This window comes from Lithobates pipiens, unplaced genomic scaffold (genome assembly GCF_037356315.1).
Source record: "Lithobates pipiens isolate NorthernLeopardFrog02 unplaced genomic scaffold, aLitPip1_a1.2 Scaffold_30, whole genome shotgun sequence".
In the NCBI taxonomy this organism is placed as follows: domain Eukaryota; kingdom Metazoa; phylum Chordata; class Amphibia; order Anura; family Ranidae; genus Lithobates; species Lithobates pipiens.
In genome coordinates, this window is record NW_027507791.1 from 179,978,276 (window position 1) to 179,999,372 (window position 21,097).

The 21,097-nt window shown below is 45.3% G+C and overlaps 1 protein-coding gene across 1 annotated transcript in view; it reads right to left on the minus strand.

Annotated features, from left to right (window-relative positions):
• Positions 1-13,436: 13,436 nt before the first annotated feature.
• The window catches only part of LOC143943369 (NACHT, LRR and PYD domains-containing protein 3-like), a 197,644-nt gene continuing 189,983 nt past the window's right edge, over positions 13,437-21,097 (minus strand). Inside the window, exons 12-13 of the mRNA XM_077465099.1 lie at positions 18,487-18,651; positions 13,437-15,049 (exon numbers count right to left, since the gene is read on the minus strand). Coding sequence (XP_077321225.1) covers positions 14,959-15,049; positions 18,487-18,651 — 256 coding nt within the window. The 3' untranslated portion in view covers positions 13,437-14,958. The remainder of the gene's footprint in view (positions 15,050-18,486; positions 18,652-21,097) is intronic.

Sequence of the window (21,097 nt, forward strand, 5' to 3'; positions counted from 1 at the left end):
CCTAGGTGAGTGTTGGGCTTACCGCGACTAATGCGTTGACTGCAAAGATTGCCCATGGCAACACTATTGTCAGCAGTGGACACGTTAAAAAAAGCCCACACTGTAGAGCCATGTGCCGGCGTCCTGGGAGCGCCAGATGTGACCGTACATGGTCGATGACTCGCTCCTGATACATTAGCAGTCTGCTTTGTCCCTCCTGTGCAATGTAAGTTATTCCTGCTTCTCCTCCCTATCTGCTGGTCCATATCTCCCTCTGAACTCCCCTCCTCTTCCTCTCTTGTGGGCACCCACGTGACATCACTAGACACGTCATCATCGACATCACCTTCCCCACCGCTATAAGTAGAGATCTCGGAGTAGGCAGCAACACCGGGGACCAACCTCCTCCTTGGGCTGATCTGGGTACTGTCGTCAGACTGCTGAGTGGCAGTTGTTGCTACCTCCTCTTCTTGATCCAATGTCAAGAGTGGCTGCGCATCAATAATATCTTGATATGGATCGGAAAATAATTCCTGTGACTCAAGCGGAAGGTATGTGGTGGTGTTGTTGGTGGTAGTGTCTTTGGGGGTGCACATAGCAGAGGGTGCAGATCGAGAGGATGAGGAGGGTGCAGAAGAGTAGGGCTGAGTGAGCCACTCAACCAAGTCTGGTGCGTCCTTTAAAGTAATTGAACGCCCCTTCTGCAACTTCCCACTTTGGCTCAAGCCTGTTGCTCCTGCCCTACCCCTACCACCCCTGCGGAAGGGCCTGCCTCTTCCTCTGCCTGTCATTTTTTAAATGACCCTGTGACAAAACTCTCAGTCCCTATATTGATAAAGGACTGCTGCAGAATAGGGCAGCAGTCAGCAGTAGTGCACCTGTTAGGTACCTGGGTGGTGAGCCTGACTTGGTGGAAGGAGACCTCTCTTACGGCTCTGGTTCAAGTCCCCCTGAAATGGGAACAGAGGGACAAGAGCACAGCGGGGTAGGAGCGTCTGGCAAGATGCAGCAGCGGATGCTGATGAGATGGAGATCTTCCAGATGCAGGAACTTCAGCAGCAGATGGCAGCCAATGATGGTTGGCAAGCTGACTGTGGCGACTGAATGGAGCTCGAGAGGCAGTAGCAGGTTCAGGAAGGTCTCTGAGCAGGAGAATAAACAGGACTGACAACAAGCAGGAACCAGCAGGGGAGAGGCAGAAGAAACGTCAACAGGCAGAGGTTCAGTAATGGTAATCAGTCCGAGATAGGTCAAACAAGCCGAGGTCGGGGCAGGAGAGAGCAGCAGAGTCAGACAGGAGCCGGGTCGGGTAATCGGGTAAACTTCAGGCAGGAAAACAGGTTGCTTCAGGTACTAGCTGCAGACGAACAGCACAGAACATCTGCAGCTGTACCTTTAAAAAGGGCCAATCGCGCTAGCGCGCACATGTGCGCGCCGCGCGCGCACGGCGTGCACCCACGCGCACCTGAGGCACCCGACGGCGCGTGTGCACGCGCCGACCCGCGGCGCGAGTGGCGATCCGCTCGCACGGAACGGACGGATCCCTGACATTGCCCCCCCACAAGGGGCAACCTCCGGGTGCCCCTAGCGACTCTCTTTTCCGGGTGTGCAGAAAAGAAGGCCCGAATTAATCTGTCAGCATGCAGGTTAACAGCAGGTTCCCAAGAATTATTTTCCGGGCCATAGCCCTTCCACTTGATCAAGAACTGACCTTGTCCCTGTCGTCTTCTGAAGTCCAAAATGGCCTCCACCTCATACTCTTCATTTCCATTAACCAGCACAGGCTCAGGCGGTCTTGTTCCTCTATCAGGAAAGGGATCAGGTACAGCAGGTTTGAGCAGAGATACATGGAAAACTGGGTGTATTTTCATGGAGTCAGGTAAGGATAGTTCATACGACACTTCATTAATCCTCCTCTTAACTGGAAACGGCCCCAAAAATTTGGGTGCCAATTTCTTGGAAGGACAGGCTAATTTCAAGTTAGAAGTGGAAAGCCATACCTGATCCCCGATTTTAAGAATCAGTTCTCCTCTTCTTCTTTGATCGAAGACCTTCTTACTGTCTGCCTGAGCCTTAGCTATGGCTTCTTGTAGGATCCGGTTGTTGCGATGGAGAAAGGACACCGTGTCCTGGACTGCTGGAACATGGGATTCTGAAAGGAGATCAGGAAGAAAAGACAGGTGAAAACCATAATTTGCAAAAAATGGGGACTGCCCTGTGGCAGAATGACTGGCGTTGTTATAGGCGAATTCCGCCAAGGGCAAAAGGGAAACCCAATCGTCCTGTACAAAAGACGTAAAACATCTAATATACTGTTCAAGAGTCTGGTTGGTACGCTCAGTCTGCCCATTGGTCTGGGGGTGATAGGCGGAGGACAAGACCAGTTCTATCTTCAAGGTCTCACATAGGGCTCTCCAAAAACGAGAAGTGAACTGGACCCCCCTGTCTGATACGATATTAGCGGGTACCCCGTGAAGTCTGATTATCTCCCTAATGAAGATGTGAGCCGTCTCGGATGCAGAGGGGGTTCCCTTCAAGGGTAGGAAATGGGCCATCTTGGACAAGCGGTCACAAACCACAAAGATGGCTGTACAGTTCTCAGAGGGAGGAAGTTCAACAATAAAATCCATTGTGATCATCCGCCAGGGTCGGTCAGGTGCAGGAAGTGGTTTAAGCAGCCCCCAGGCCCGGTTTCTGGAAACCTTACTTCGACTACACACGGGGCAGGAGTCAACGTATTGTTTGCAGAATTCCCTCATGCCAGGCCACCAGAAGGTACGCTGTACAAGCTCCAGTGTTTTGCGGAAACCAAAGTGCCCTGCGAGGGGGTGATCATGAAGAAAACCCAGGATCCTCATTCGGACGTCTTCAGGGACAAAGATTAAATTGTCTTTCCATAGCAGCCCCTCTCTGGATGCCAATGTAATCCCTGGGGGACAAGAGGATATGAGGGAAGCTCCTCTTAACTGGGACAACAGGTCTGGCTGGACGAGCAAAAAGGTGCTAGCAGGAAGAATGGTGTCTGGGGGTGCGGTGTCCTTAGAACTATCAAACATGCGAGAAAGCGCATCCGGCTTCACATTTTTTTGAACCAGGACAATAAAGCCCCGTACACACGAGCGGACTTTTCGACATCCAAACTCCGACGGACTGAGTCCGGCGGACTATCCGCTCGTGTGTGGGCTGCAACGGACTTTAGCGAAGCTAAAGTCTGACGGACTTTAGAAATGAAGCATGCTTTAAATTTTCCCGACGGAACTCCGCCGGACCCGGTCCCCTTCGAAAAATCCGCTCGTGTGTGTGCTATTCCGACGGACTAAAACCGACGCTAGGGCAGCTATTGGCTACTGTCTAGGAACTTCCTACGTCGAATCCAGTCGTACGTCATCACGTTCGACTCCGTCGGAGTTTGGTGTGATGGTGTGTGGTCAAGTCCGTTCGGTCGAAAAGTCCGCCAGAACTCCGTCGGAACTCCGGCGGAACTCCTTTGGAGGTCTGTCAGACTTAATCCCTCTCGTGTGTACGGGGCATAAGTAATATAAAAGCAGAACCGAGAAAAGAAGAGAGCCCAGCAGGCCTGCCGAGGCTTCAGACGTTTAGGGGTACGGAGGTACTCAAGGTTCTTATGATCAGTGTAAATGAGTACGGGGTGGTCCGCCCCCTCCAGTAAATATCTCCACTCCTCTAAAGCAGACTTGATGGCTAGCAACTCCCGGTCCCCCAGTCGTAGTTCCTCTCCGCAGGAGAAAGTTTTCGGGAAAAGAACCCTACGGGGTGCATCAGATCATTGTCGCCCTGACACTGGGAAACCCCTGCCCCCACTGCTACCTCGGAAGCATCGACCTCCAAGATATAGGGTCGAGACGGGTCAGGATGGCTGAGAATGGGAGCAGAAGTGAACAAGTTCTTGAGTCTCTCAAAGGCTACCTGTGCTTCAGGGCCCCAATAGAAATGTACGTTTTGCTTAGTGAGCCGGGTGATGGGAGAGATGATGGCCGAGAACCCCTTAATGAATTTTCTGTAAAAATTGGCAAAGCCCACAAAGCGCTGGATCCCCTTTTTATCAGTGGGAGCTGGCCAATCAAGAACAGCGGATACCTTCTGCGGGTCCATTTTAATGCCTGCTGGGGAAATTTCAAGGCCAAGGAATTGAATGTTCTGCTGCTCGAACTTGCATTTTTCGGCTTTGGCTTATAACCCGTGTTGCCGGAGCCAAAGCAACACTCTGCCGATGTGCCCACGATGTTGTTCTAGAGACCCGGAGAAGATCAGAATGTCATCCAAGTGCACAATGACAAAAATGTCCAGAAAGTCCCGGAAAACATCATTTATCAGATGCTGGAAAGTGGCAGGGGCATTACAGAGCCCGAAGGGCATAACCAGGTACTCGTAGTGTAACAAAACGAGTTCGGAAGGCAGTTTTCCAGTCGTCGCCAGCCCGTATACGGACCAGGTTATAAGCTCCCCTCAAGTCCAACTTGGTAAAGATAGTAGCCGACCTCAGCTTTTGAAAAAGTTCAGGTATCAAAGGTAGAGGATAACGGTTTTTAACCGTAATTCTGTTCAGCTCCCGGTAATCCACACAGGGCCGAAGTGACTGATCCTTCTTGGTGACGAAGAATATTCCGGCACCAGTAGGAGATGTGGAGTGGCGGATGAACCCCTTCTTAAGGTTTTCGGAAATGTAGACCTTCAGGGCTTCTTGTTCTTTCTCAGACAGGGGGAAGACACGTCCGAACGGGATCTCTGCTCCTGGAAGAAGCTCGATGGGACAATCGTAAGGACGGTGCGGAGGAAGGGAATCAGCCCCCCGCTTACTGAAAACGTCCAGAAATTCGTGATGGGGTTCAGGAACTGACTGACACAAGTCCAGGTCTGAGTCCAGACAGAGGAGAGTTCCGGGCTGGGCAAGAACCCCAGGAAGGCAGTGATCTAGGCAATAGGGGGATAGAAACTTCACCTCCCCAGATGACCAGTCAATGGTGGGGTTATGTGCCTGAACCCACGGTATGCCTAGGATCACTGGAAATAGTGGTGAAGAAATAACATCAAAAGTTAGTAGTTCCGAGTGCTGGCAAGAGGTGGTAGCTAGTAGTGGGAAGGTCTCCTGGGTGACTTGACCGGATTGAGAACCATTGGCCAGGAAGATGGAAAGTCCATGAGGCTTCTTCCGAAGAGGTATGGAATGCAAGTCGGTGAAGGCAGAGTCGATGAAGCAACTGCAGGCCCCGGAATCAAGGATAGCGTTGACGCGGACTGTCCTTTCCTGAAGCTGTAATGAAAGTAGAAGAGCAATGTGGGAGGTGTTGGCTGACAAGATTACGGAACTGATGGACACAGAAGAAAGGCACTTACGTGTCTTAACAGGGCAGTTGGTCACGTAATGTCCAGATCCGCCACAATACAGGCATAAGTTCAGCTGCCGGCGCCGGGCTCGCTCTTCAGGTGACAGGGTGGGCCGCAGTAGTCCGAGCTGCATGGGCTCATCAGAGGTTTGAGCAACACTGGCAGGTCCCCCTTGAGGGGAAGAGGTGAAGAAAGGTGCCGGAGTAGGAGTTCTTGCGGTCATCCAGGCTGGTCTATGAGGTTGAGAGGAGCGTTCGGCCCTTCGCTCACGAAGCCTCCGGTCAATCTGGATGGCCAGAGCAATTAGGCCCTCCAGGGAGTCTGGGGTACCAACACGGGCCAGTTTGTCTTTAAGGCCTTCAGACAGACCCATACGGAATTGGTGTCTCAGGGCTGACTCGTTCCACTTGGTGTCTGCGCTCCAGCGTCTGAAGTCCGAAACATAGTCCTCAGCCGTCTTACGGCCTTGCTGAAGCGCAGATAAGGCAGATTCCCCAGTGGCAGTCCGTTGGGGGTCGTCATAGAGCTGGGCCATTCCTTCGAAGAAAGAAGAGAGGGTCTGGGTAAGGGAGTTGTCGTTTTCCAGAAGATGATGGGCCCAGGACTGAGGTTCTCCTTGCAGAAGGGAAATGACGAATCCCACTTTAGTTGCTTCCAGGGAGAAGGCTCTGGGCTGAAGGGCGAAATACAACTGGCAGGCGTTGCGGAATGCCCGAAATTTGGAACGGTCCCCTGCAAACTTCTCCGGGATGGGAACCCTTGGTTCAGGTGGAAGCATCATAACGGCAGAGTGAGTAGCTGGCTGAGCAGGAGGAGGCTGAGGTGCCGTGACTGCTGGACCGGAACTAGATAGGTGCTGAACACGCTCTTCCAGCCTGGTGTATCCGTCCTGAAGGGATTTCACGGCCTGGGTGAGGGCCGCAAGATGCGAGCAGATCTCCTTAATGGCGGAGGCTCCTTCCACAGGCTCAGTCATGACTGTTCATACTGTTAGGTACCTGGGTGGTGAGCCTGACTTGGTGGAAGGAGACCTCTCTTACGGCTCTGGTTCAAGTCCACCTGAAATGGGAACAGAGGGACAAGAGCACAGCGGGGTAGGAGCGTCTGGCCAGATGCAGCAGCGGATGCTGATGAGATGGAGATCTTCCAGATGCAGGAACTTCAGCAGCAGATGGCAGCCAATGATGGTTGGCAAGCTGACTGTGGCGACTGAATGGACAGTCCACGGACCTCAAGAGGCAGTCAGGAAGGTCTCTGAGCAGGAGAATAAACAGGACCGACAACAAGCAGGAATCGGCAGGGGAGAGGCAGAAGAAACGGCAACAGGCAGAGGTTCAGCAATGGTAATCAGTCCGAGATAGGTCAAACAAGCCAAGGTCGGGGCAGGAGAGAGCAGCAGAGTCAGACAGGAGCCGGGTCGGGTAATCAGGTAAACTTCAGGCAGGAAAACAGGTTGCTTCAGGTACTAGCTGCAGACGAACAGCACAGAACATCTGCAGCTGTACCTTTAAAAAGGGCCACTGGCGCCAATCGCGCTAGCGTGCACACGCGAACAGCGTGCACCCACGCGCGCCTGAGGCACCCGGCGGCGCCTGTGCACGCGCCGCGAGTGCACATGCGCGAGCGGCGATCCGCTCGCATGGAACGGACGGATCCCTGACAGCACCTCAACCCTATATATTGTGGACCTATACCAGTCCTTAAGGAATAGCAGACTGTACCTCACTCAACCCTATGTACTGTAGTACACTATACCTTACCAGTCCTTATAAGGACCTTTGTGGAACTAGTAGGTTGTGATTAGCAGACTGTACCTCAGTCCCTATACTGATAAAGGACTGCTGCAGTATAGGGCAGCAGTCAGCAGTAGTGCACCTCAACCCTATATATTGTGGACCTATACCAGTCCTTAAGGAATAGCAGACTGTACCTCACTCAACCCTATGTACTGTAGTACGCTGTACCTTACCATTCCTTATAAGGACCTTTGTGGAACTAGTAGGTTGTGATTAGCAGACTGTACCTCAGTCCCTATATTCATAAAGGACTACTGCAGCAGAAGGGCAGCAGTCAAGTATAATATTTTTTCTATATTTGGAAGATAGAATATTATACGTGTACAAGCCTATTACCATACCAGTCCTGAAAAGAACCTTTATGGACCTAATAGTAACAGCTACTGATTAAACTGACTGTCCCTCACTGCCACACACAGCTTCCTGTCTGTCCCTATTTAAACTCACAAAACACAGGCTGCTGCAACAATAACTTGAATAGCACTCAAAACTATATCCTGTACTACTTTACCATACCAGTCCTGAAAAGGACTTTTGTGGACCTAATAGTAACAGCTAATGATTAAACTGACTGTCCCTGCTGCACACAGCGTCCTGTCCCTCTCTCTACACTGACAAAAGACAGGCTGCTGCAACAATGACTTGAATAGCAGTGCCTCAAACCTATATACTGAACTACACCTAACACCTATACCATACCAGTCCTTAAAAGAACTTTTGTGGACCTAATAGCTAGCGATTTGGGTCACTGCAGTCTCTCCCTGCTCCACACAGCAACCTCTCCCTATAGTGACATACGAAAGAATGTAAAATGGCCGCCGGATCGGGTCTATTTTTAAGTTAGGGGGAATGTCCAAGTGTCCATGTGCTGTAATGTCTCAATTGGCTGTCCTGTACCACATGATGTGTCATCATAGGTCAAAGTTCTTTTACACAGTAAACACGGAAGTCCGCCGGGCGAACAGTGGCAATAGTCCGCCGATCGGGCGGACGGCGAACAGCCGAAATTCGCAGCAAAACCACCGCCGGGCGAACCGTTCGGCCATCCCTACTCAGGGCTACATTGTTGTACATTCCAAGACATATAACATCTAAAGCCTTCTTACCTCTGCTGTTTAGGTGCATCGACAGTGCGCTTGTGGTGCATTTCAGTAGAAACTCTGCATGCAGCGTTTATTTCGCCTCAACGTGACACGAGGCAGTGCTAGTGCTTCAGTGTGAACCCTTCTATCTCTCCCTATTTTACATAATCATGAATGGTGTTTACAGGCGGTCAGGAAGCTGTAAAACATGACCCAACCGCCTATTTTCAATGCCTGTGTGAAAGAGCCCTTACGATGTGAACATAGATCACATAGAACAGTCATGGCGAAACTTGGCACCCCATATGTTTTGGAATTACATTTCTCATAATGCTCTTGCACTCTGCAGTGTAGTTAAGCATCATGGGAAATATAGTTCCAAAACATTTGGGGTGCCAAGGTTCGCCATCACTGACATAGCAGGATCTCAGATTACACTACACTGAATAAGGACTCCACCACCTTAGACAGAGGTAGAGCTGATGCAGAAAGGGCTGAGGTAGTGTCCAAGTCCAAAATTAGTATGCACAACACAGAAAAAAAAAACATTTGGCCCATGGGAAATTTAACCAGTTCCCGACCGGAGCACGCCGATGTACGTCGGCAGAATGGCACGACTCGATCGCCACGGGCATACCCGCGATCGTCTCACGGGGCGGCTGAATGGAGGAAATGCCGTGTAAACAGCATTTCCCCATTCTGCCTAGCAACTAGTGACGCTGATCTCTGCTCCATGTGATTGGAGCAGAGATCAGTTTTCACTAAATGAAAGCCCAGCCCCCAACAGTTAGTAACACACCCCTAGGAACACTTTACCCCTACACTGCCACCCACTGGTTAACCCCTTCACTGCCAGTGTCATTTACACAGGAATCACTGCATTTATATAGCAGTGATTACTGTATAAATGACAATGGTCCCAAAAATGTGTCAAAAATGTCCGATGTGTCCGCCGCAATGTCGCAGTAACAATAAAAAACGTTGATCGCCGCCATTACTAGTAAAAAAAAATAATAAAAAATTATGAATAAAAATGCTATAAACTATCCCTATTTTGTAAACGCTATAACTTTTGCGCAAACCAATCAATCGCTTATTGCGATTTTTTTTTTTTTACCAAAAATATGTAGAAGAATACGTATCGGCCTAAACTGAGGGAAACAATGTTTTTTTTATATATTTTTGGGGGATATTTATTATAACAAAAAGTAAAAAATAATGCGTTTTTTTTCTAAATTGTCGCTCTATTTTTGTTTATAGTGCAAAAAATAAAAACCGCAGGGGTGGTCAAATACCACCAAAAGAAAGCTCTATTTGTGGGGAAAAAAAGGTGTCAATTTTGTTTGGGAGCCACGTCGCAGGACCGCGCAATTGTCAGTTAAAGTGACACAGTGCCGAATCGCAAAAAGTGGTCTGGTCTTTGACCAGCAAAATGGTCTGTAAGTGGTTAAAGAGTCACACCTCAAACAATATTCTATAAAAATATGAAAAATGTATTGATATACATGTAAAAACATATTGCACAGTAAATGTATTAATAAACATGAATAATACTGCATAGAAATCACATGAAAAGAAACTCATGTGTGGGACCTACAGGCACCATATAGATACCACCATCGATCTGAAGAAAGTGAGCGACTGATCTCAGCGCGTTTCATGAGATAGATCTCACTTCTTCAGGAGAAGCACGAGAAAGTATCTGGAGATGAAAATAAATCAATGAATAATAATATTGAAAAAAGGGAAGTGGGGGGGAGGGGGAAACCATCATGCATATATATGTCTGAATGTCTACAACTTACAATTGATGCCAAATCCTGGCCAGCTAACAGCCTTACACCCAGTTGGTGATCAAGCAGAAAAATGAAAGGTAGACTCCAATGTAACAATATACGTAGTAGAATAAAAATTGTTTCCGCAGAACGTTACAAGAGGTCCACTATTTTTCCCCCTGGAAGCTGTGAAGGGGTGTGGAGATGGTAGAAACCTGATATGCTCACAGACCAGATTCCCTAGCAGTCAGTAAGGAATCCAACAAGGAAGAAAAGAAATACCACACACCTGAAATAATGGTAATATTAAATGATATAAGAATGATGAATATTTTAAAGTAAAACTAAAACCAAGTGACTGAAGTGATGGAGATGAATGTATGCATATGAACTAGGTCACTACTATTTGCCACCTCCTCGTCCCTTTAAACCCAAAAACATATGAATTACACAGGTTCTGAGGGAAATTTAATGAAGATAAGTGAGTTTAATTACCACCTTAATCAGCCACAGAACCTGTGTAATTCATATGTGATCAGGTTTAAAGGGATGAGGTGGCAACCCTAATATGAACCATGATAGTGAAGTATCACCGTGTGTCTGGATTCTACAAATCAGTGATCCAAAAATGAATAAAAAAATGTGAATAAAGCTTATGTCTTTAAATAACTGGTGACTGGACATTCAAATGTTGAAACAACAATGAACAAGTTGGACCATTAACCGATTCGGCCCCGGAAGATTTGGCTGCTGAATGAGCGGGCCATTTTTTGCGATTCGGCACTGCGTCGCTTTGACTGACAATTGTGCAGTTGTGCGACATTGTACCCAAACAAAATTGACGTCCTTTTTTCCCCCTCAAATAGAGCTTTCTTTTTTTTTTCTTTTTTGCTCTATAAACAAAAAAAGAGCGACAATTTTGAAAAAAACACATTATTTTGTACTTTTTGCTATAATAAATATCCCCCAAAATATTTTAAAAAAAAATGTTTTCCTCAGTTTAGGCCGATATGTATTCTTCTACATATTGGTTGGCACAAAAGTTATAGCGTCTACAAAATAGGGGATACATTTATAGCATTTTTATTGTTGTTTTGTTTTTTACTATTAATGGTGGTGATATGCGATTTTTATCAAGACTATGACATAATGGCAGTCAATTCGGATAATTTTGACACATTTTTGGGACCATTGGCATTTATACAGCGATCAGTGCTATAAAAATGCTTTGATTACTGTAAAAATGTCACTGTTAGTGAAGGGGTGAATACTAGGGGGCGATCAAGGGGTTAATTGTGTTCCCTAGTGTGTGTTTTATCTGAAGGGGGGATGGGACTAGCTAGGGGAAGAGATAGATCGGTGTCCATACTTTGTATGAACACATGATCAGTCTCTTCTCCCCTCAGAGAACAGCGGGTGTGCACGTCTCTAGTGGTCAAAAAAGGAAGCAATGCAACAAAACAGCTATTCGCACAGCTGAGCCATGTTGACGCAGTACAACTGCAGCGGCTGGTCAGCCAAGCGGTTAAACAAGTCTACCATATGTGATAATTAGTGCAAATGATCTCAAATGCACAATCAGTGCATAGAGGAAAATGCAAGAAAGAACGTGTGTGTGTGTGTTTGATGAGGTGCAAGTGTGATACGTAATTAATGAGTAAACTGCACTACCAGTGTTGTCTGAGTATCACAAAACATGCTACCCATGTATGTTAGAAAAAACTTGCATGTATTGACCATTGTGACATAAATAGCCAGATGACGGCAATCCCTCTTATCTCAATGGGCGGAAGCGGAAAGAGACGTGAACTGTCCGATGCCCACCCCACAGGGAAACCATAATGGATCCCGGGGAGGATGGAAACACCCAGACAATGCGGCAGATAAGGAAAAAAAGAGGGATTGCAGCTCCCAAGGAAAAAGAGATATTGGACCAAACTTGGCAAAAAAAAAGAGGCGATTTTTTTTGACCAAATTGTCAAATATATATATACATTACATACATACACACATATATATATATATATATATATATATATATATATATATATATATATATATATATATATATATATATATATATAGTATAAAACATCTCCAAATACTTGAAAGCATCCAGATGGATGGGATACCTATCCAGACAGCTAACATAGATAGATCCCTTAACATAAATAAAAACATCTTTATTAACCACTTGCTTACTGGGCACTTAAACACCCTTCCTGCCCAGACCAATTTTCAGCTTTCGGTGCTCTCACACTTTGAATGACAATTACTCAGTCATGCAACACTGTACCCAAATGAATTTTTTGTCCTTTTTTTCCCACAAATAGAGCATTCTTTTGGTGGTATTTGATCACCTCTGGGGTTTTTATTTTTTGCGCTATAAATGAAAAAAGACCGAAAATTTTGAAAAAAAACGCATATTTCTTTGTTTCTGTGACAGAATTATGCAAATTATTTTTTTCTTCATAAATTTTGGCCACAATTTATACTGCTACATATCTTTGGTAAAAATAACCCAAATTAGTGGATATTATTTGGTCTTTGTGAAAGTTAGAGAGTCTACAAGCTGTGGTGCGAATCGCACAAAATTGATCACATCTGATGTACTGGTGGACTATCTCGCTTCTTGTGACCCGAACAAGTCAAGAAAGTACAAATACCCCCCAAATGACCCCTTTTTGGAAAGTAGACATTCCAAAGTATTTAGTAAGAGGCATAGTGAGCTTTTTGATGTTGTCATTTTTTTCCCACAATTCTTTGCAAAATTAAAATTTTTCATTTTTTTTTTTCTCCACAAAATTGTCATTGTAATAGGTTATTTCTCTCACATGGCATGTGTATACCACAAATGACACCCCCCCCCAAAAAATTCTGCTACTCCTCCTGAGTATTACAATACCACATGTGTGGGACTTTTTCACAGCCTGGCCACATAGAGGCCCAACATGCAGGTAGCGCCATCATGTGTTCTAGGAACATAAATTACACATCTAACTTGTTGACTATTTATTACACTTTTGAAGCACCAGGACAATGGCACTGATACGTGGCACTGATGACACGTGGCACTGATGACAGATGGCACTGAAGACATGTGGCACTAATACGTGGCACTGATGACAGATGGCACTAATATGTGGCACCGATGACAGATGGCACTGATAAGTGCCATTGATGACACGTGACACTGACAACAGATGGCACGTGACACTGACAGGTGGCACTGATGACAAATGGCACTTATACGTGGCACTGATGACAGATGGCACTTATACGTGGCACTGGGGACAAATGGCACTGACAAAAGGTGGCACTGGGGGCAGGTAGAACTGGGGTGGATGGCACTGGGGTGGATGGCACTGGGGCAGGATGGCACTGCTGGGGGAGGATGGATGGCACTGCTGGGGGAGGATGGCACTTTTTTTTTTTTTTTTTTTTTTTTTTTTAATCATAACAAAGGAAAGCAGAACGACTGCCGCTGCAGCCGTTCATCTCTCCCCTCTCACACTCGGTCTGTGTGAGGAGGGAGAGCGGCGCTGAGAGATGATCTTATATGTTTACATATGAGATCATCTCCCATTGGACATGCCAATCGCGCTGTAAATGGCCGCTGTGATTGGCCGTTTACAGCGATCTGTGTTTGCCTGTCCCCGGGGGACACGGCGAACACAGAACTTCCGCGATGCGCGCCCGCGGCGGCGCGCATTGCGGAAGTAAACATTAGGACGTCCAGGGACGGCCTCCCGGACGAACGCGCCTGCCCTACGGCCGTCATTCGGCTATAGGGCGGGCACGAGGTGGTTAATAGAGGCATGCAGAAAACAATATATATCATATTCATGGTAACCCTAAATAGGTAAGAAGGACTTAAATGAGGTGCCCTTAATTCAATCCAGGGGCAGAGGTAGCCCTGAGAGAATGTATCCATCTCATTTCTCTCTGGAGAATCACTGTCCCAATCTCACCCTCGGGGATCCTGCGGAATGTGTTCCAAACATAGGAATTTGTCATCAAATGTACCATAGGCATGGAAGCGGGCCACATGCCTGCCTTTAGAAGAATAGATGTCACCTATCTCAATGGCATAGGTGTGATTATGAATACATTTCCAAAATTTCCTAAAGGTCTTACTGACATAAAAAGTCCAACATTCGCAGGTCATAAGGTACACGATCCACCTCCTCCACTCCTGTAGATATGGTCCATCTAGATTATCTTTATGCAGCAGCAACAAGTGCAGAACTGGTACTGGGCTCATTTAGACAGACCAGCATGTACTAAACACATTGAAATGCTCTGTACTCAATGTTATGTTTTATAGCATAAGATTACACAAATGAAAAAATAATTTAAATAACCATATTAGAAAATGCATATCATATAACATAAAAAAACAAGATTCACCAAGTAATGGAAGGATCCCTACTATTATATATTTTTCTTTAAATATTATTTCTAATGAAGGGGTCTGGATTCTGCTGTTTAAGCTTCTAATTGGCAAATTATATCAAAATGACTATATTGACTATTGAACCCAAGAATAGTAGAGCCCACACCCGTTCATGACAAGAACATGTAATAACAGACCTACTTCTATAGGAATGTCACATTCCCCACATCACTACTGCATTGTAATAGCTAGGAGGCAGTGTTTGGCAGACATTGGGGGCAGTGGGGGAGGGGTCGTGGCTCTCCTTTGGACCAGAGCCTTGGTCTTGCAATGTCACATTATAACCCATAAATTGTATGTATAACAGATTTTCCTCTGCACCGCCTCTTCATCGCTCAGCCTCTATCATCTCTGGACATCTCTTAGATCCTTTCAGAAAATAAGGATTTCCGGCAGCCATATTTTAGTGAAAGGGGCAGCCAGCTATGTAAGATGAACACAAGGTTGACCGTTAGAAACCAATCATCAGCAATGCAACACCTCCATTCACAGCCATATGAGAGCCTCTTCTTCTGGAGTTAATATCAATTACAAACAACCCTCATTTCTGAACGAAGCTCTTTTAGTTGTTTTAGTTCTCGTCTTGTTTCTTCTGAAATGGATTTATCAATGATCCTAGAAGAGAGCACATAAATGTTCATTAGATCTCAGAAGAATGCTCGCACACTATTTCCCACCATCCTCCAGAGCTATTATTACACCAACCTGTCATCTTCTTGTACAGTAAATACCACTGACAGGTAGGGGTTTTTTTTATCATAGAAGAGATCCTAGTGGCCTCTTCTGTCCTGAATGCTTCTCCCTGTCTATCAGTACACTTAACTGTACATTAGCAGCTCAGAGTACATTTATGGCACCACTCTGAGTGATAATAAAGTGACTTCTATGCACGTGTGGAGTGATGTCATCACAGCCCAGGCATTCAGCAGGTGGCGCTTGTCCTCAGCGGCAATGCAAATGGAGGAGGAAGTAGAGAGGAACCTAGTACCTCACAGAGAGGAAGCTATCCAATTGGATGCTGGCACTCCAGGTGACTCTCTGGTGGCCATCTCCAGTAAGGCAGAGTCTATTTAAGACCTTGGTTACTGGTATTGGTGTGCATTTTGTGAGTGGCTAGAGTAGGGACAGGTCACCTGACTGTCAGGGACAGTGCTTAGCATCAGGGATAGGTTCCAAAGGAGTAGGGAAAGTGCAGGGACACACAATCATTCCTGGAAGCCTTCCCAGTTGGGTGCAGACTGGCCTGATTACATTTTGCCCCTCGAGACAGATGCTGTAAGCACTTTTGGTCCACCACTTTACTGCTGCTTTTCTGTTACAGCTTGTGAGTTCTTCCGGTTGTGTTGCATTCCTGCCAGGTCTGTTTGATTTTGGTAGACTTCTTTTATAATATATTCCTGTTATTGCACCTAGACTCTGTCTGTTTTCTACAGCTGCTTCACACTGCATCTTCTCAGACTGAATCCAGAAGCAGGTAAGTCTGCCATGATGTGTAGTGCATACTAGCACACTATGGCATAAGCCCCCTGGGGGACCATGTAAAAAATATACTGGATTTTAATTCCACTTTAGGTGGTGACATTGCACTATAGGGGCTGAGAAATATCAAACTATAAAACAAGGAGCACACCTCCCAATTGGTAATTTCCCCACAGCCACAAATCACTTTCAGACACTTTCCATCTGTAATTCTCTGTGACAGCAATGGTTCTGATTGGTGGATGTGGGTAAACAATGAGAAGTTCTAATGAATGAGGCTGAATCTGATTTATAAAAATAAAAAATAATGGCTAACAGATGATGTAGAAGAGTACCTGTCACCATCAGTACAGAGAGCAGTGATCTGGGCCTGTTTTTATTGCAGCTGAGGTGTGTGTACTGTATACTGGACACACAGCAGAAAGCACATTACAACTGCTCTGACCTTACAGATTGGTGGCAGGTGTGAAAGCCTGCAGCCAATCAGGCATTGGCATGCTAAAAAACACTGCCAGGGAGGGTAAAGGTTTTACCTGAAGTTAAAGATGTTGATGACATTGGAAGTTCAGAGAACCCCAGCCATCAAACCCCAATTCCTCACCCTATGATCTCTACCAGATAGACAATTATCACTTCACCGGTATCGAAGAGATCTGGAATTTATATGATTAGAGGATATGTAGAAAAAGAAAAAACAAACATGTCAAACTTACCTCCTGTGGCCCTGATCCTCCTCTTCTGGGATCCCTCAGGGCACTTGTGCCTTTGCACTCCAGTGTCCTAATGCTGTGTTCGTTAACACAGACAGCAGGGCTCGGCTCCACCTCTGGCTCCTGCATCATTGGATTTGATTGACAGCAGTGGGAGCCAATGGCTGCGCTGCTATCAATCTATCCAATCAGGACCGAAGATAGTGGCTGGAGCTGGTGTGCTTGTCCCCAACGCTGGAAATACCGGGATCAGGTAAGTAAAAGGGGGGGCTCTGGGGGGTTACTGCATCACATGAGGTTTTTCACCTTAATGCATAGAATAAGGAGCAAGAGGGTGGGACTTTGAATGAAGCACGTGGTTTAAATGAATACAATGGTGGAGATTGAGACATTTAATATTCCATGAACAACAAAATTTCACCCTTAATTTCCGTATATGGCAATTGTTAGCTGGACGCGTCACATGTTCACCTTAGGTGTGCCCAGGTCCTCCCGGGTTGCTGCCCGTGATGTGTGTCACCATTGTACCAGCCCTCCCCCCAGCTCCTGACACTGATGCATTTGGGTGGTCCATGGTCCTTAACATTACGCCTCCAGCTGCATATATACTTGTAAGTGATCTATTGGGGGGGTCTCCATCTTCATTCTCCTCCCCTTTATTGATACAAGATTATTTATCTAGTTGTTCTTCTCAATTTGCATATATACCACATGCTTTTTCATGATGAACAGCACCAAGCCACAAAGCGCACTGAGCTAACTGCCTTATACCAGTATACTACAGTTCTAAGCCCTTGTACACACGGTCGGAAATTCTGATGCAAGCGGTCCGATCGGATTATATTGTTAGAAAATCCAATCGTGTGTGGGCTCTATCAAACTTTTTCCATTGGAAATTCAGACGGAAAAAATTTGAGAGCAGGATCTCAAATTTTCCGACAACAAAATCCGATCGGACTTTTTCCGATTGTTTGTAGAGAATTCCGATCGGACAAAGTGCCACGCATGCTCAGATCAAAGTACGAGAGCAAAGCTATTGGCTACTAGGCTGAATGTAGTCCCGTCAGAACGAAGGAACGTCATCACGTTCCAAACAATCGGATTTTCCGTCAACTTTGTCTGACAGTGTGTATGCAACACCAGTTTCGGACAAAATCCGTCTGAAAAAATCAGACGGATTTTGTGGTCGGAATTTCTGACCGTGTGTACAAGGGCTAACAGTTTCTATTATTTATATATTCATGCTATCACATTATGTGACAGGGACCAGTAAGGTCATAGTCCATGCAGATGTTACCTTACAACATTTTTGGACCCTACTGTGATATATGGTGGACTCTGTAACTCTATCATTGTACCCATTTTTAACCATGTTATTACTACTGTTTTAGGAATTCACACCTCGTTTAATGTGTATTTCTATTTTTATGTATATGGAAATCATGTGTGTAATTTTGTTATTTACGGAATATTAAATATCTCAATCCCAATCTTTCAACAACGTGCTTCATTCAAAGTCCCACCCTCTTGCTCCTAATTTTAACAATATCATTGGCAGGTCCCCCCCAAAGTCTATAGCAGACCCTTATCTGAGCACATAGCCTGGCCGATCAGGAAAGGGGTTGGGGATGAGCGAGCGCCCCCCCCCTTCGAGCCATACCAAGCCGCATGCTTTTACTAAAAAACATTTAATGGCTAATAACAGGGTGCGATAAGATCCAAGAAATATACAACAGTAGATTGGCTATTTATGAAATATAAGGATTCATTTTAATTATATTGTCGCATTTATATTTTATTCATATGGTTTAGACATAGACTGTCCCAGAATATTATTATCTCAGTCAGTCCTGTTATACTTACTGTATTTCCTCTATCCGGCTTGTTGTCAGAGCTGCCATCAGATCCCTGAAATGAGGACCCTCCAGATTGTTCCAGGACAGGTTTAGTGTCTTCAGTGTCTGGATATTTCTTATTCCAGATGCCAGGTGGGGGCAGGAACTGTCTGTCAGGTTATTCTTATCCAATCTGTAGAAGAAGAGAAGGATGTTACCAGAAGAAAATTAATTTCTCCCCTAGGAATGTATGTAATTATTCTCTACATTAACCACTTTCAGACCGGACCATTTTGCTGGTTTAAGACCAGACCACTTTTTGCGATTCAGCACTGCGTCGCTTTAACTGACAACTGCGCGGTTCGTGTGATATGGCTCCCAAACAAAATTGATGTCCTTTTTTTCCCACAAATAGAGCTTTCTTTTGGTGGTATTTGATCACCCCTGCGGTTTTTATTTTTTGCGCTATAAACAAAAATAGAGCGACAATTTAAAAAAAACACATTATTTTTTACTTTTTGTTATAATAAATATCCCCCAAAAATACATAAAAAAATGTTTTTCCCTCAGTTTAGGCCAATAAGTATTCTACATATTTTTGGTAAAAAAATTAGCAATAAGCAGTTGATTGGTTAGTGCAAAAGTTATAGCGTTTACAAAATAGGGGATAGTTTTATAGCATTTTTATTAATGATTTTTTTTTTTTTTTTTACTAGTAATGGCGGCGATCAGTGATTTTTATTGTGACTGTGACATTATGGTGGACATATCGGACATTTTTGACACATTTTTGGGACTATTGTCATTTATACAGCAATCAGTGCTATACAAATGCAGCGATTCCTGTGTAAATGACATTGGCAGTGAAGGAGTTAACCAGGGGGCGGCAGTGTAGGGATTAAGTGTTCCTAGGGGGGTGTTATTAACTGTGGGGGGCTGGGCTTTGTGTTAGTGAACACTGATCTCTGCTCCAATCACATAGAGCAGAGATCAGCATCACTTATTAGGCAGAACAGGGAGATGCTGTTTACAATGGCATCTCCCGGTTCAGCCGCCCCATGAGACGATTGCGGGTATCCCCGCGGCGATCGAGTTTGCGGTACCCGTGACCGGACTCATGGGGGTTCCGACCGTTCAGAAAGTTTCAGGCGGGGCTAGTTAAGAGTATAATTCGCTCCCTTGATGCACTTTCCATTGATAGCATATAGTCGTTAGAGCCGGCAAGACTGTAATCCTTGAAGTTTCATTTATTGGTACATCAGAGTGACAGTAAAACAATAGTGCTGATGCATTTCGGCAATATCCTTAGTTGTAGCTAGTTTGAAACAGATATGGCAAGATATATACTGTGCATATACTCACATACACATATACAAGTTCCACCTTTGCACAATTAGCATTTCAGCTTAGTACCCAAGAACATTAGCATATTTAATTGCTACCACCAATCATTCAAGTGGGTGGTGACTACATCTGTTTTTGCTGACAAGAGAAAAGGGAGAAAAATATATACAAAAAACTTGCCATTGATATCTTATTAATCCAATAATACAAGAATAAGACAAAGTGAAAAATAAGAATTCTGACTTGCCTGCAAATTCCACATTTTGGAGTACAGTACAGGATTTGAGAAATTATTCAAACACAATAGTGTATCATAATTTACATCATACAGTTCATACCTTACATCCCTGGGGTGGTTCCCCTATAATCCAGTCCCACGCCATGAGTCCCCAGTTTTGTAGCAAACAATGCAGAGTACATCAAATAAAGTTGAGCAGGGGTAGTCTGTGTCCTGTACTGTACTCCAAGATATGACATATACAGGTAACTCAAAAGTCATCTTCTCTTAATCATATAGTACAGGTTACAGGCAACTTATTCATTTGCCATGGGACATCCCAAAGCAAAAATACAGGGGTGGGCCACTGCAAAAACCTTGTGGCTGAAAACTGCATCAGCAGAATATTAAACATGCACCTGGTAAAACTTCCAAAAAAGTATGAACACGAAACAGGTTGTGGCCTTATAAAGAGGGGTTTGTTTTAGAGCCTTATGCCCCTACCAATGATGGATGTTGGATTCTGGGGTGCTCAATCTCCCTTTGAATTGTGAGGACCCCAGAAGAAGCAAAATGTAATCTTTGTCTAAAAAAAGGAGTAGATTTTTGGCACACTCTAATGGCTCTGACAACATCCAAGCAATGTAGAGATACCTCTTTGGATGCTTAAAAGCATGTTCCCAAGGATGGCAGAACAATGTCCTCATTGAGATGGATCATTGAAACCACCTTTGGAAGGAAGGATGGTCTAAGGCAGGGATCTCCAAACTACGCTGCTCAAGCTGTTGAGGAACTACAATGTTCCATTGGGCATCGCAAAACTCTGACATTGAGAGACATGACTAGGCATGATGGGAATTGTAGTTCCTGAACAACTGGAGGACCATAGTTGGGAGACCCCTGGTCTAAGGCATAAAACAACCTTGTGCTGGTGAAGTATGAGGAAACGCTCTTTGCAGGAAATAGCCGCTATTTGTGACATACATTCTGACATTATGAGCAACAGAGACATAACTTTGCTGGTAAGAGACTGCAAGGGAATATCCCTGATGGGTTTAAATGGTGGTTTTTGCAAGGC